A 15438-nucleotide genomic window follows, 5' to 3' on the forward strand; every position below is an offset into this window, starting at 1 on the left:
TCAAAGACGTATAGTCCCACTCGAAGCCTACAATGGACAATCGATTGAGACACATGGAGTGTGCTGGCTGAAGGTTCAAGTGAAAGGAAAGACTCAGAATCTGATGTTTGTTATAGTTCCTAATGGGCTTGAGTCTCTCTTAGGAGACAGGGCTTGTGAAGGATTTAAACTGGACAAGAGAGTCTATCAAATCAATGAGAAATATGTGCCTCTACAGACGGGTTGTGACATGCAGCTTTTGAAATTGAAGCAAAAAGTGTACCATGATAAGACAGCTCAGAGCCTGAAACCACTTGCAGAACGAGATGGTAAATGGTCGGAATTTTTATAACCTTAGAGGTTACCAAAGCGCTTTAACTCTGTGTCCCAATCACCCATTCACACATTCATACACCAATGGCGGGATAGCTGCCATGCAAGGCGCTAGCCTGCCATTGGGAGCAACTTGGGGTTCAGTGTCTTGCCCAAGGACACTTCGGCATGGAGTCGTGTGGGCCGGGAATGAAACCGCAAACCCTGCGATTAGCAGCCTACCCACTCTACCACCCACCTGTGCCACAGCCGCCCCTATAGAGCCGGCATCATGGAAGAAAAAACAATAACAATAAAAAAACAAATAATTGAAAGAAAGAAAAAACTGTATAATATGTCATGGTTAGATGCGATGAAATTGAGTGGACTATTTTTGTGATGATATTTAATTCTTGTCTTCTCATTGGTATGTAGTGGAATTATGTACGTGTGGTGATGTGTGTTAAAAGATCTTGGTAATTTTCCTTATTTCTTATCATGTAAAGTAAAGGGGTGGAATGATTATTGATGTCATCTAGTCCAGTAGAGGGCAGTAAGAATTTATATAAAGCTATGTGCATTCCCAATAGAAGAGACGATGTAATTTACATGCGCTGAGTGTGTGACATGGAGTCAATAACAGAGCGCAATAATTTGAATTACTTTGATTTATTTAAAACAACTAAACGATACAGAATTTATTTAAAATCAGCAGTAAAATCTGACAACAATTGCATACATTGTGCTTCTTAAACTTTTATTAAAATGAAAGGGAGAAATTGGAACCCCTAACAGTGAACGGATCGAGAAAGAAAGTCCCGCCTTAAAGGTAAAAGAGCCAATCACCTTTTAGGTACAGACCTCGCCTGTCAGTCAACTCGAGAACGCGCATGCGCATTAGCTACAAAAGCCTGGAAAAGTGCGGTTTGTAGCGTAATCTAACGCGAAGCACAATGTATGATTCTAGTGTTGTCAAATATTATAGCCGATTTGAATTGTGTTCTTTGATTGTAATCTCGATAGACCATTTTGGAGATGTCGGTCTTTCCCTATTCAAGTAGATCGCGGGCTGGATTAAATAAATTCCCGGGATCTTTCCAAAAATGGTGGACTGACTTGAGTTGATTAACAGGCGATCTCTGCATCTTAAAAGATGATTAAATTACACCTTAATAATCTTATTACAATGCAAAGTATAATTACTAATTAAAAAGTGTAACCTGTAATGCAAAAGGAAATTCTTCACAATAATCCCTGTCAACCTAGTTTATTTCGTGTAATTCGTCAAAATCACCACAGGAGGGCAGTGACGTTTCACATTGTGCACTGCTACATATGATCAGAAATTCCTTTCCTGTTTGTCTCTGACTTCTCACGAGCATTACAGTTAAAACTGCTGAATTTTCCCCACATAATAAAGTATTCCTTACCAAAGCTGACTTTTTTTTTAGGCAATTTAGAAATACTGATGATAGAGAGAGATGAAATTTAAATAAAAACAAAACATAAAAAAAACACACATTAATTTATTTGAATTGGGATTTATTGAACTGAATTTGTAATAGGCCAAAATGAGGTAATTTTTCAAACGTATAGTTAAAAAAAAAAAAAAAAGCCTCTTTGCTCAAAAGCCTCTGAACATTTTAGATAGGCTATATTGGGGTCTGGAGATGGACCTCTTAAGGCACTATGAACATGTGGCTGCCTTAACATTATACACAAACAATAAAGACATATTTTGTATTGAAATGATGTGTTTCCCCAGTCTACCCAACATCTGATAACAGACTGGAGTAAGGAGTACATTTACAGCTTTTTGGTTTGTGAATCTGACAAGCCAATGAAATAATTAACATGGAGGCAAAACATGTAGAGAAAAAAAAGAAAAAAAAAAGAAAAGAAGACTAGTTAAAGAGTGTTCCCCCCAGCCCCCCTTTTTTAAATCCTTCTTCTCTGCCATGTACTTCCCGACTAAAGTACTGTGAGGTATTATGGCAGTGGACAGGTGCATTGTCTGAAATGAAATGTCAATGAAGACATTTTGAAAGATAAATGACAGTGTGAATGCAAACAGAAAACAGACATGCAACCACCATCTCCAGCAGAAACAAAAACACAAAGTATATGATACAGCAGCAACACAGAAAAGCAAATGAAGGTATGCGATAGCTCTTTTTCTTTCTTTTTTTTTTTCTTTTAGCAGCACTCGAACACAAGTTCAAACCAAGTTTACATAGAAATAAAAGAACCTAAAAATTGGTATGATAGCACACAAACACAAACTGATTGGAAAGCCAAACGTGTGAAAAACATTTCAGCCGAAAATGAACAAAACACTCTCATTCAAACTTGGAGCCCAAACATGTTCATTTGTATGGTTGTGTTTGAATGGCACATTGGTCTTATGTCACAACACATTTTATACTTTAAGTAAACATTCTCAAACACCTCATAGTAACTTTTAGGTCCACTATTAAAATTCAAACTGACTTATGAAATCAATTTCCTAAGAAAGTGCAAGAATGAACTAATGAAGGCAGAGAAAGATTATTGGCATAGTCTATGAGAACAGTTCAAGTAGAGGACTGATATTTTGACAAAAGAATATAGTCTATATAAAAAATAGAGTGAAATAAATTTGATGATGTCCTATCTATGCTGACATGAATTCAACACAACTAAAAAAAACAAAAACAAAAAACTAATCTTATAATTTAAAACTTCACCATGTCTATGGCAGCTGACTGTTTGATCAGTTTTTGGTCTAAATTTAAAACTAAAACCCGCAATCACACCTAATATGGGAAACCAGCCCCAAAACTAAAATAACTTAAAAGAAAAGCAATCCAACAAATTAAAAGCCCTTAGAAATCATTTGCCCTCCTCTTGTATGCCACGGATAGCCAGTGGGAGGTGAGCACTGAAAGTGCATTTGTATTGTGTTTTTGCTAAGGATTTCAAAACGTTCATAATATTAAACAACATTAAATCCCTTCAGCGTTGTTTCCATCCCACATGTTGCTGTTAAAACATAAAACCAGCTAAATATGAGCAAACAACAACCAAGACTAAGCAAAGCATAGTCTAAATAAACTATAAATGATTACAGATCTTAATGATACAGAACCATGTTCATCAGTCAATCTGTCCTCGGCATCAGTCACTCTTACAATCACGTGTGTGAACTTTCCAGTTCCATCTTAAATCCTAAAATCCACCTCTTTTCTTCCTTGCCTACGACACCTTTACTCAACCTTCACTACATACTTAGTGTCCAACCGAAATACCCGTGTGCTTCTGAGATTATTATAGTCAGTTTGCATGGAATGAAACATGCATACTAAATTATTATTTATGCTTATTGCATGCAGTGAGATTCATTGGTAAATAAATCCTATGATATATATAAAATCTGCTAGTTTCTTTCCTCTAAAATATCCTGTACTGGGAATACACTCGGACCCCATTTTACCAAGTTTAAAAAAACGGCTACTGGAGAAAAAAAAAAAAGCATTACAGTAATAATAATTATAATTTTTATATAATCCTTATAATAAACAATACAGATGTATGCTATATAGCCAATACAATGTATGCTCTTTGTTGAGTACAATTTATAATGTCCAATAAACTGCATTATTTAATTATGATTTGTGGCCGATTCAATTTAAATTCAAGTATGTAAAATGCCACTGCCAGCAGATTTGAGGCAGCAGCAGCAGCACCAATAACATGACATGTCTCAGTCATCTAATGTGGCTTTGAAATAAATCTTAAATACAATAACAAAATAATAATCATATCTCATTTGTATGTTAAGGCAGTGTGGTGATATGAACAGGAAGTGACATCATAGGTTGACATCACGGACATCTGTAGGGGTGCAGGACAGGTTCTGAGACTGTGTCCCGTTTTTGGTGGCGTCGCCGTCCTGTGCTTGTTGATGTTGACTCTCTTTGAGGCTATTGGCCAGCAACTGCTCAATCTGCTCCTGACATGACTTCAGACAGTCCTACAACAGAGAGGGACCAAATAACATTGATTCCTATATTGGTTTCCTCTTAAAGGGATAGTTCACCCAAAAATGTAAAATCAATCGTTGTTTACTCACCCCTGTGCTGTTATAACCCTAAATGACTTTCTTTCTTTTTCTTAACACAAAGGGAAAAATTGTGAAACAATTTTGTGCTCAGTGATGTCATAAAATGCCAGTTAATGGTGAGCACCTCTTCAAGCTTCAAAAGAACGCAAAAGTATAATTCAGAAGTCTAATAAATTATTCCATGAGACTCATGATTGTTATGAAAGCATACGATAAGGTTTGATGAGAAACAACTGAATAGTCAAAACTACATACCACACTTTCAAACTATACAACATTAATAGCTTGTGTCTTTCACTTTTTTGCAGTGATGTGAGAGGTCAGACCGAATGATCTAGTCTTAAACTCCTGTCTCTCTCGGGATAATTGAAACCTGACAGGTTGTTCTCTCCCTGGACCTATTGAGACTGCCACAACAGGCCTTCTTGTCCTGACAACTACTGTACAGGCACAGGAAGGAGTGGTTGCTAACGGAGACATGTGGTGTTTTTTCCAAGACTTAAGATGGAAAAAATATTAACATTACATTGAGGAGAGACAAAGAATGAGTTAAACGTTATGAGTGAGTGTGTGTGCGTAAGCTTTTAAATGGGCCGTTTACTCCCTGGGTCTTATTCAAAACGTTTAACTGTGAGACTTTAAAAACAGCCCGAATGCAATAAAAGTAGGTTTGTGTAAGAATGCGAGTGTCTGTGCGCTTTAATCCACAGATGTGGTTGAGAGGCCTGTGTCTCGCCGCAAGCTCTGAAAACACGCACTGCCATTGCTGCAGTGAATAAACACACACACATTCACTTACTTACTCATTCCTTAAATGACACATATCTCTCCATTTCCATATAGTCATGAGTGTATATCCTGCTAAACACAATTTCTGCCACTCATTCATGTCCGCAGATTGTCACGGGCAAAATGCCAATAGCTTCAACATGCAAAAAGTGGGAAAAAAGCATTCAGATTTGCAGTGACAAATTCGCTCCATTTTTTTTGAAAATTCCCAACTTTACAGAACATGTTGGCCCACTGCATGATTATCCTGTCAGTCTGACTTAACAAATAAATTGAACTGATCACTCACCAAACGTCAAATGAAAGCAAAAATGTACTTTGGCGAGTAAATAAAACAGGATTTTCAACATGGTTATTAAGTGATTTTACCACATTAAATTCATGTTAACACCTATTATGTTTAAGTATTATGGCTGAAACAGTGTGTAGTTAATGTTTTGTGTATTGGACCTGTTTATTTTAATTATGTGCCTTACTAAACGTGATTTTTATCCTTTAGAAAATGAGGGATGAGTCGAAATGATCTTCTACGGTAATCAACATTGTGCCACAAACACTGTAAATAGAGTTTAACTTGGATTTAACCCAAAACATTCTTTGTAAGTAGGGCTGGGCGATATGGCCAAAATTGTTATGAAGATAATCTTTTTCATATTGTTTGATATCGATATTTATCAAGATATACATTTACACACTGCACTTTTTTGTTTTATTTCAAAGTTGATGGAAGAAAAGAAGAAAAAATAAATTCTAAACAGTCAAAAAAGTCTCTACAAAACTGCACAGGGGGTCCAGAGATGGCCAAAGCAGTGGGGTCTGCGGGATCTTTTACCAATTTTACTGTCTTTTACCGTTTATCAATTGAAAATGAATGTTAAAAGATCATCTGTTTGTTCTGAAGCATAGTGACAGCAGTCCAGTATTTTTACATTAAAATGAAATATTTTTTTATATTTCTTTAGATTCAGATACCCAAGTATGGGGCATAGAAGCCCTTGTGACTGTGGAATGATGCTGAATGTGTATTCAGGGGTGTCCCAAGAGAAAATTTTGAAAAAGTTTTTTTTTTAATGTAAAAAACATTTGTATATTTTCATTAAAGTGAGAGACTAGTCTACCAACTAGTAATTTTAATCTTTCCTTATCCATTCCAGACATCTAATTAATTTTCACAAAATTAGAACAGAAATCTATTTGTTTATTTGATTTGTTTATTATTAAAGGCTCGTAACATGCTGATTAATAAAGATACATTTAGAAGGGAAAAACGTTTTGGTCTAAAAGGTGCTTTGAAACCACGTTAACTCATGCGGCGCTTCATGTCTACACACATCCAGGGAAAAGAGGCAACGTGTGCGGAGCGGGACAGGGCAGAAATGATGCATGACTGTTGCTAGAGAACAATATTTAAGATTACAGCACAGAAAGATCAGAGCTGTTGTCCACATCACTGTTGTTCTGTCGCGCTCTTCACTAGAGACGATGAGAGGGCGCAACCGTTGTCATGAAGTCTTGCGATGCGGATGGAATCAATTCGTTGTCCGACGTAACCTAATCGTTAGCAAGGCAGCTAGCATTAGCAAGTTCATCCAGTCTGACCCTACGTTACCACTGGTGCGTTGTGAGCAAAGCTGAGAGCGTTTTCAGTTCATTCCTATGAAAGCTGAGCGTCATGCTCGCAAGGTGGATCACAGGATTGGCAGCGGTACGGAGCAAGCTCTCTCCGGCGCTGAGAGCGCCTTTGAGTGGATTTCGTCCGCCCCAGTGGAAACGCAGCTCGAGAAAGCCGAACTGCAGTAAATATCGAAAATTCCTCAAACGCTTACCATGGATTTTCTTTATCGTGATAAATATCGATATTGTTTTATCGCCCAGCCCTATTTGTAAGTATAAATATCTGGGATTTTATATTAGGTCTCTGAGGAGTCCTGTTTTTGGTTGCAATTCCTGGTTTCACCTCATTCTCAAAAGTTTGAAAAAAAATATTTGAATCTTTGATTTGCAATCTATCATCTTAAATCTTCTCATGTTTATACTTTTGCGCCACGATTGCTACCTTTTTGATGATCAGCCATCTCTGTTGTGAGTGAGAGTGACTACATTTACATGGACACCAGAAAGTGGGTTATTGCAAGAAAGTAGCGTTCTAATTGATATTCACGGAAAAAGCGACATACACTTTACTCCTGTGGAGCGGTGGTGGCATAGTGGGCTAAAGCACTGAGGTGTTTACATGACCACATTAAGCCGCCCGCATTCTCTGGGAGAAATCGGATGTGTTAAACCGCTTTATCTTAATCCCTTAAATGGCATTAGGAAATCGGCGAGTTGTCGACGACAACTTATCTTGCTAGCTAGCTAATGTTAACAAATGACATAAACTCAAGTTTTACGACAATGCTGCGGCTACTGACCACATTTACATGCACTTAAGGAAGCGGCATTCTGAAACATAATGTAAACAAGAATGCCGCTTTCTTAAGTGCATGTAAATGTGGTCAATAGCTGCAGCGTTGCCCTAAAACTCGAATTTGTCATTTGTTAACATTAGCTAGCTAGCAAGATAAGTTGGCATTGAAAACTCACCGACTGTAACCATGGAAGGTTTTTTCTTTGGGCACCACTTTGTCCATTGAGCATCTTAACAGATTTGTAATGTACCTGCAATTATACTATTTTTCCCAGAACCTCTGGAAATACACAACAATGGATCCACAACAATGCCAAGTTTGACGAGGTTTCACCGTTGACATTGACCCCGCTTCACTCCACAGTTGGCCTTGTTTGGTCCAAGGGTAATCAACGGGCCAAAGGTCATTGCCCCGAGAAAGCCCAGAGGTGGCACAATGAAGCCCCGGAAGTGACAGTAGGAACACAACTGGCCCTAGCACGCACTAGCTGATTTTTGGTTGCCATTGTGCAAAAAGGCACAAATAAAACAACTAGTAAATATCAGTTCTGCATATCAATTATCAGACTAGTAAACTTCTTAAACAAAAAACTACATTTTGCAAAATAAATTTTTATGACCAGAAAGAAATATTTATGGCTGGTACATTTTCTCGGTTCAGCCTAATTTGGCAGGTTCATTTTAGTCTCTTTGGATTTGTTTTGTTTTTGTTACAGTATGTAGATATGATGGACCATAGACACTCACCACCTCAGTGTTGGTGATTTTTGCCAGTAGCTCCATCAGATTGTCCCTCCACAGACTTTGTTCTCTCTGTTCAGGCAGAAGGCCAGATACTGCAGCACCCACACTTCCTGTGGCAATCATGGAAGGAGGTAACATGGTGAAGCTCTGATCTAAGAAAAAAACAACCACACACATCCCAAAACCTCAGTGACTTGCTCAGAGAGTTCGCTAGAACATTACTCACCTGTGAATCACCTTGAAATAACTTCCCGTTGAAATAACGATTCTGATAATACAGTCAATGTTGTCTAAGGGACGAGGTCTTATTGCCTCTAACATCTGTTTTGAATTGCACACAGACCTCAACCCGACGTTCACGCACTCTCTAGTTTCAGATAGGAGAGCTGTTTTAACATCACTACCACTCTTAAATCCTCCTGTAGCAGCGAATGAAAAGCAAGGAGAGCCTTCCTCCTCCTCGCACTCCTCCTTCCTCCCTCCATTCATCTCTCTGAGGGCTTTGAGGTTCCAGGCACAACTCCCCTCATCCTCTGCCTTGAAATCCTGAGAATGGGCTCTTGCTTTTCAGTCAGGGAGGAAACCTCCACTAGACCATGCAGGAAGAGCTTCATTTCATCTACTTTGTTGGAGTTAGTGTGTTTTCAGATGCAGAGGATGCAACAGTCAGCCTTGAATAAACATCCCATGAGTAACTGCCACAGCAAGGACAACAATAATAAAATCCCCAAAAACTTGTTTGGTTGGCTTGTGTTCAGACCTCAGTCTCTTGAACAGATGCAGGGCCACATAAACACACCCAGTTAGATATACAAAACTTTAATATAGACACAGAAAACAAGGCATCACAACAGCTACTTTCACGCAGAAGTATTAGTTGTCGGGCCTCTTGAAGTGATAAATATGGTTCTGTTCATACACAAGTACCAGAGGAAATATCGGCCTGTTTGGTGGGCCTTCAAATATTGTCTTGGACAATGGGGGCCCTTGGTGTCAAAAAGGTTGAGAACCACTGATTTAGATCATACAGGAAGGATATTTACACTTCTAGAAATGCCCACAGAAATGCCCAACACTGAGATACAGACTAGTATAAAGATCTTCTGAACTTGTCTCACTAAGGTCAAACCCTCATAGAAACCAGTAGGTCATGTTATCGTCGCTTCAGCGAAATAATACCCCCTTACTGCCGCTTGGTTGCCTGGTTACTTTTCAGTAACAAACAGATCAAAATTAAACCAACTGAACTGTTTATTTTGTACATTTTAGAACCTTTTGAGTCTATCTGTTTCACTTAAATCTACATATCTCTGATGAATGCAGCCAGTTTACTATGTCACTGAAATGTGTAGGGTTGTTTAGTGTGTGCGACACTTTGATTTCTTGCACTCTTACCTGTTGCACAGAGGGCGATGAAGGTTTGTGCATGTTTGCGGATCAGCGCGAGTCTGTCTTTGGGTAAGGGCAGTTTGTGCAGGATGTGTTCGATAAAGTCAAGAGGGGTGATGGCAACCATGTTCCATTTCAATTTACTTAGCACCACCAACTCCCACTCCAACAGAGAGAGATCGAGGTGCATATATGGAACAGGGAGAGAGAAAAAGAAAAACAGATGTGAACATGAATGAATGAACATTACATTTATATACCTCTTTTCTGACACTACACTCAAAAGCACTTTACACAGTGAACAAATTAACTCTCCTCAACCACCATCAGTGTGCAGCATCCACCTGGCTGATGCAACGGCAGCCATAGTGTGCCAGTACGCTCACCACACACCAGCTATTGGTGGAGAGGAGAGAGTTTAATGAGAGTAATAGAGCCAATTAATGGATGGGGATTATTAAGAAGTCATGATTGAGAAGGGACATTGGGGGAATTTTGCCAGGACACCTGGGTTACACCCCTACTATTTACAAGAATGCCGTGGGATTTTCAATGACCATAGAGAGTCAGAACCTCGGTTTAACGTCTTATCCGAAGGACGGTGCCTTTTTACAGTATAGTGTCCCTGTCACTATACTGGGGCATTAGGACACAGACTGCAATATGAGCACCCCCTGCTGGCCTCCCAAATACATCTTCTAGTATGACATGAATGTCACATAAAATACAGCAACTGTATTACTCACAAACCACCTTTTTGGCACAGACTATACAGGATGCAGATAGGTTTGGTTATTTTCTCAGTTATGTACAGGCCAACAAAAAATGTGCGAATTGGTTTCACATTTTCTGTGATTTTGTGGGGAAATCTTTGGGATTCTGCAGAATAGATTAAAACATATGTTAACTCTTATTTGTAGCTGAAATCACAATGAAATTAGCTAATGTGTTTAATAAACAAATACAGGCCTTTGTGAAAGATCTGTGGAGCTTTCTACAAGGTTCTACAGGGCCAGATTTCATATGGGCCTGAGTTTGCAAAAGATTAAATTAACAAAAATGATTAAAAAGTAACATGTGTTTTTTTTAAACCAAAGTATTATTTGAAGTGCCTTGGAGTACCATGTTAATACCATGGTACATTAATTTGGTAGTTATTCAATACCACTCTACTGCTGGTACAAAGTACCGTAGCATTACCATCTGATACCATTACTGTACAATTTTTAATACAGGGAAATTCATAACAAAAACGATTTGTCATTGAACGTGCATTTGACTTAATCATGGAGAGAGTGCCTGACTTTGAATGCCTGACTTTGATTTTTGCCCCCTAATATCTGAAATATACAATTACAATATTGTGTGGTAGAAGCTAGAGGTCGACAATTTATAGTTTTTGCCAGTTAATCCACTATAATAGCTGCTTTTGGAACAGTAAAAAAATAAAATAAAAAATCAACAACATTCATTCACCAGCTGCAGTAAAACAATCGGATAGTTAATTGGTTATTGTACTTTCCCACCACCATTATTGACATTATCAGCAAAATTCAATAACAGTCGACCTCTATTAGAAGTAATATATCAGCATTACATAAAATGTATATAATGGAGAGACATGAATTGCCCTAATGCACAAACATGAGAAATAAATAGGCTTACTGACACTGTCTTTTCATCACTCAACGCATCCTCTAACTTGTAAATTCAGAGGATTCTTTAAGACTAAGAAGGTTTAGAGACAAAATGAGTCAGGCTGCTCAGTAAATATGGATCTTTCTAGCCCAAGTGTCATGACATCTTAGCTGCAGTCAATCAAACTAACATGCAAAGCTCCGCCCCTTGTCTTTGATCTCCACCAACCAGATGCTGCATTCCCTGCACACGCTCAACTTCCTTCCCCGCACGTGCACGGCTTGCTTTGTTTCACCTGCTTTTCTGAGAAGCTCAAGAACAGAGACATAAGTGGGAAGAACAACCCAAAGTGAGAAGTTCTACACCCTATTTTGTGTGTTGGTGACTGAACAGGGGGAGAAAGATTTCTTAGAGTTATTGAAAACTTCTTCAGAAAAGGACAGTCCCTGACAAAGCAACACTAAATCAGCACAAATGGCAAGACGCCTCCACTTCTTCCTAAATGCAAAACATTCATCTATACATTTCATGATTTCTAACGCCCTCTGATAGTTGTTAAAATCACCATCTCATTTGGAATAAGAAGAGGCTGTCTGATGTGGAATTACAAAGTTCTTGCCCATCTACGGGATCCTTTAACACACATCTTGTATAACAAACATCTTCAAAACCATTCTCATGCTGTTTAGAGACAATAGGGCATGTCATCTCATACCACAGAGGCCAAAACCAGAAGAATATCTCAGCTCAGACCAGAAGAATGTTTTAACATCTGAAACAACCATTAGGGGGCAAAATGAACTTCTCGAGATGCCTCTACTCATTTCATGTCATCCTTCAACCAGAAATGCCAAGTATAACCACGTCATTGCAATCTTTTCCAATAAAAAATATATGATTATTCAGCAGCTCAAAACAAAGGGAAATGTGAAATATGGAGTTTGCATAAAATACTATTACTGCAGCCCAAGGTTTCTTGAAGTCAGCATGCTCTTGAGTTCTTACCAGCAGTTGCTGAGATGTAAAGGAGTTGTCGGTGTACATGCAGAGCTTTCTGGCTGACAGCGGCTGGCATGCTTTTAATTTTGAGGCCAGGAAGAGACACACAGCCCCAAGGAGCTGCAAATAACTTTTTTGCGTGGGAACCACAGCTAAAAATCTGTCTAGGTAGTTCATAGCCAAGGGGAAAACATCCTCTTCACATTTCTCCTCTTCACAAACCTATAGAGACATAAACAGAATTAACTCAATGTAAATTCAGGTTACAATGTGCATTGAACTGTCCTATGCCAAACTAGACAAATAAGTTATTTTCATGTAGGTGCTTTTACTAATATTTAGGTCATGCATGCATCATTGCTATAGCTATGCTCTTATATGTAGGTTATTACTGCATGTAACTTGACTACATGTTATTTCTAACTTCTCTCATGAGATAGAGGAATTTCCAGTGATAAAGATATCTTCATTAATTTCAAGGTGTGCCGAATGACGCCCACACATGACTGCTTGGATGATTCGTCACGTTAAAAAATATAATCGACCTTTGGAGGTCAGTGACAACATAAATATCAATCATATAGATCACCACCTTCCATAATTGTACTATATCCGACAATTGATATTAAGTTTTGATGAACCGTAATACATTTAAATCGATTATTCTCGTAGTTGCACATTAGTTGCACCACTGAGCATCTAGACAGGCTGCAAATAGTTTAAAAATTACAAATCGACACAATCTGCACATGTAAACAAAGCACAGACTCTCATCTTTTACACAGAGAACGTGTTTTAGATAAATACGCACGTATTTGCTATTAAATTAACATGTAAAGCTTGCATGGTCACGAAGTGAGGTATCATCATTGCATTTCCTGGTGATTTCTTGGTTTTGTGTAGTCCTAAAACAGTTCAAAACAAAGTTTTCCCGAAAGAAAACTTGAATTACAAACCTCTAACATCCATGTTGCGACCATCCGCCTCATAAAAGGCTGAATATCCTTCTGGACGCAATCAAAATAGGGTCTCTGCGGAACATATCTGTCCTCCACTGTTAAAAGTCTTTGCAAGACTCTTTCATCGCAGTATATGTTGGGATCCCTCTGAGCTCTCACGTTTGAGTCCTTTTCCAAGCAAAAAAGTTCCATGTTGGGATTTTCCCGTCCTTATCTACTAATATTACCTCTACAAAGTGACGGATGCATGAAGTTGAGACTCTGCAAAGAGGAAGGTGGTGATATTGTCTTGCCTTTGGCATCAATATAGCTAAATCATCAGCTTTAAATTGACTTGCAATGATAAACCTTTCACTTTTAGATCACGGAGACTGTAATGACCGTCATAAGTCTTTCGTTCTAGACTCACACATAGGCTACAGATGAAGTTGATCAGAGTGCATTTACTGCATTATTCACTCTCTGACTGCATGACCACCCAAACGCCAGTCCCTCCTACTCGAGTCGTGCACGTTGCTGAAATGCTCAAATTCTGTCCTTCCTGTAGACTCATATGCATATGCATGGTGTTTTAGCCAATCATTTAATATGCCACAACCCACCACCCCTCAAAAGTCAATTTTGTACACAATGAAACAAGTCCTGGAAAAAAATGGGCATAGTTATAGATTTATAGATGGCTAATACAGGCTATATGCCAATTTGTATTATTTCCACTCACGTGCAGATGCACATGTCCAGATAACTTATGCTGCAATTAAATGCACTAGTTGTGTTTGCACATTATGCATTGTTGAAACTGGTGATATGCTTACTGTAAATGAGTTAGTATGGTCTTGAGTCATTCACAGTGGAAATTCCCATAATAATACCCTACATTGACAATTATTTAGCAAAATCACTTACAAAAATGTGCAAAATTGGGCACCCAAAAGTTGAATGACACAAAGACAGTATATACAGTATAGGCCCTTAGAAAGGGGAAGTGACGGGTTGGGCTTATTGGGTTACATAACAGTGAAATATGAAAGCCAATAAGACTGCAAGAAAATAGCTTGAATGGACAATTTTACCGGATACAAGTCTTTACTTACATGCTAGATTATGCTATATGATAAAACATGTTCTGATGCTCCACCTGCACCCATGTCTGTCTTTTATTTGCAGCAGATGTTGATTAGTGAGAAACAACTGACAAATGTAATATGTGAACAGCCCAGAGAGATGAAACCACAGTATAAATGATAGCATCTAATCAGAACATTAATACTTACAAATATTCATTCATTATTTAGTCGCAACACTCTGTGACAGATGAAGGTGAAAGTCCATTCCATTGTGAAATAACATTAACCTTCAAACTACAATTGTTCATTATTCTAAGAGATGAAAAGGTGGCTTTTGTGTTGTATGTTTATGTTAACAGTTGGTCTTTCATTTTAAAAGGGGTATGAATTATGTGCTGTAAATGAAGCAGAACTCACCGTCTCTTTGAGTAGAACTGTACTGGTGCAGAAATGCTGAGATAACAGGGTTCTCTTGTCTGACACATTTCATTTTTCAAGAAAAAATCCCCTCATTAATTGAGAAATGGCTGTGTGTCAACACTGGGTTTAAACTGTGAAGCCAGCATAGCCTAAGCATAGCCTAGTTAAATTGCACTGCTATAAAGTTACTGTAACAGAACTATAGACCAATGTTTCTCAACTTTTTCTGCCATGGCACACTTTTTGATGAATAAAAAATACCATGGCACACCACTATATTCCACATAACCATCATTAATAGTTTTCCATTTCAAGAACTTGTCCATGTTTTCTGTACGTCTTAGTTGTGTATTTACTTGTAATGTTTGACATTCAGTTATTCTCAAAACCCAAGTCACATACAGTAAGTATGCTGTATATTAATGAGGTCACAGGTGGTAATTAGATAATGAAAAACAACAAATTTGCTTCTTTTCTAGTTTGTAGACTTGTTCTTGCAAATTAATTCTTGCAATGCCACAGCAAATTACAGAGATGCAAACTTGTGAGGGGCGAAAAAGGTGAGACAATCAATGGTCCACGGACATCCTTTCCGGGGAGAATAAGCCTGGTGTGACTTGCATCTGTGTC

The 15438-nt window shown here is 38.3% G+C and overlaps 1 protein-coding gene across 1 annotated transcript; it reads right to left on the reverse strand.

Annotated features, from left to right (window-relative positions):
* Positions 1–1807: 1807 nt before the first annotated feature.
* On the reverse strand, positions 1808–13819 carry LOC127637220 (G1/S-specific cyclin-D2-like). The gene is made up of 5 exons (XM_052118170.1): positions 13319–13819; positions 12368–12584; positions 9732–9890; positions 8340–8488; positions 1808–4303 (listed from the first exon to the last, which is right to left on the reverse strand). The coding sequence occupies exons 1-5, from the start codon at positions 13511–13513 to the stop codon at positions 4142–4144; spliced, it is 882 nt and encodes a 293-aa protein (XP_051974130.1). The 5' UTR covers positions 13514–13819; the 3' UTR covers positions 1808–4141.
* Between the last annotated feature and the right edge of the window lie 1619 nt (positions 13820–15438).

This window comes from Xyrauchen texanus, chromosome 45 (assembly GCF_025860055.1).
Source record: "Xyrauchen texanus isolate HMW12.3.18 chromosome 45, RBS_HiC_50CHRs, whole genome shotgun sequence".
Classification (NCBI taxonomy): Eukaryota; Metazoa; Chordata; class Actinopteri; order Cypriniformes; family Catostomidae; genus Xyrauchen; species Xyrauchen texanus.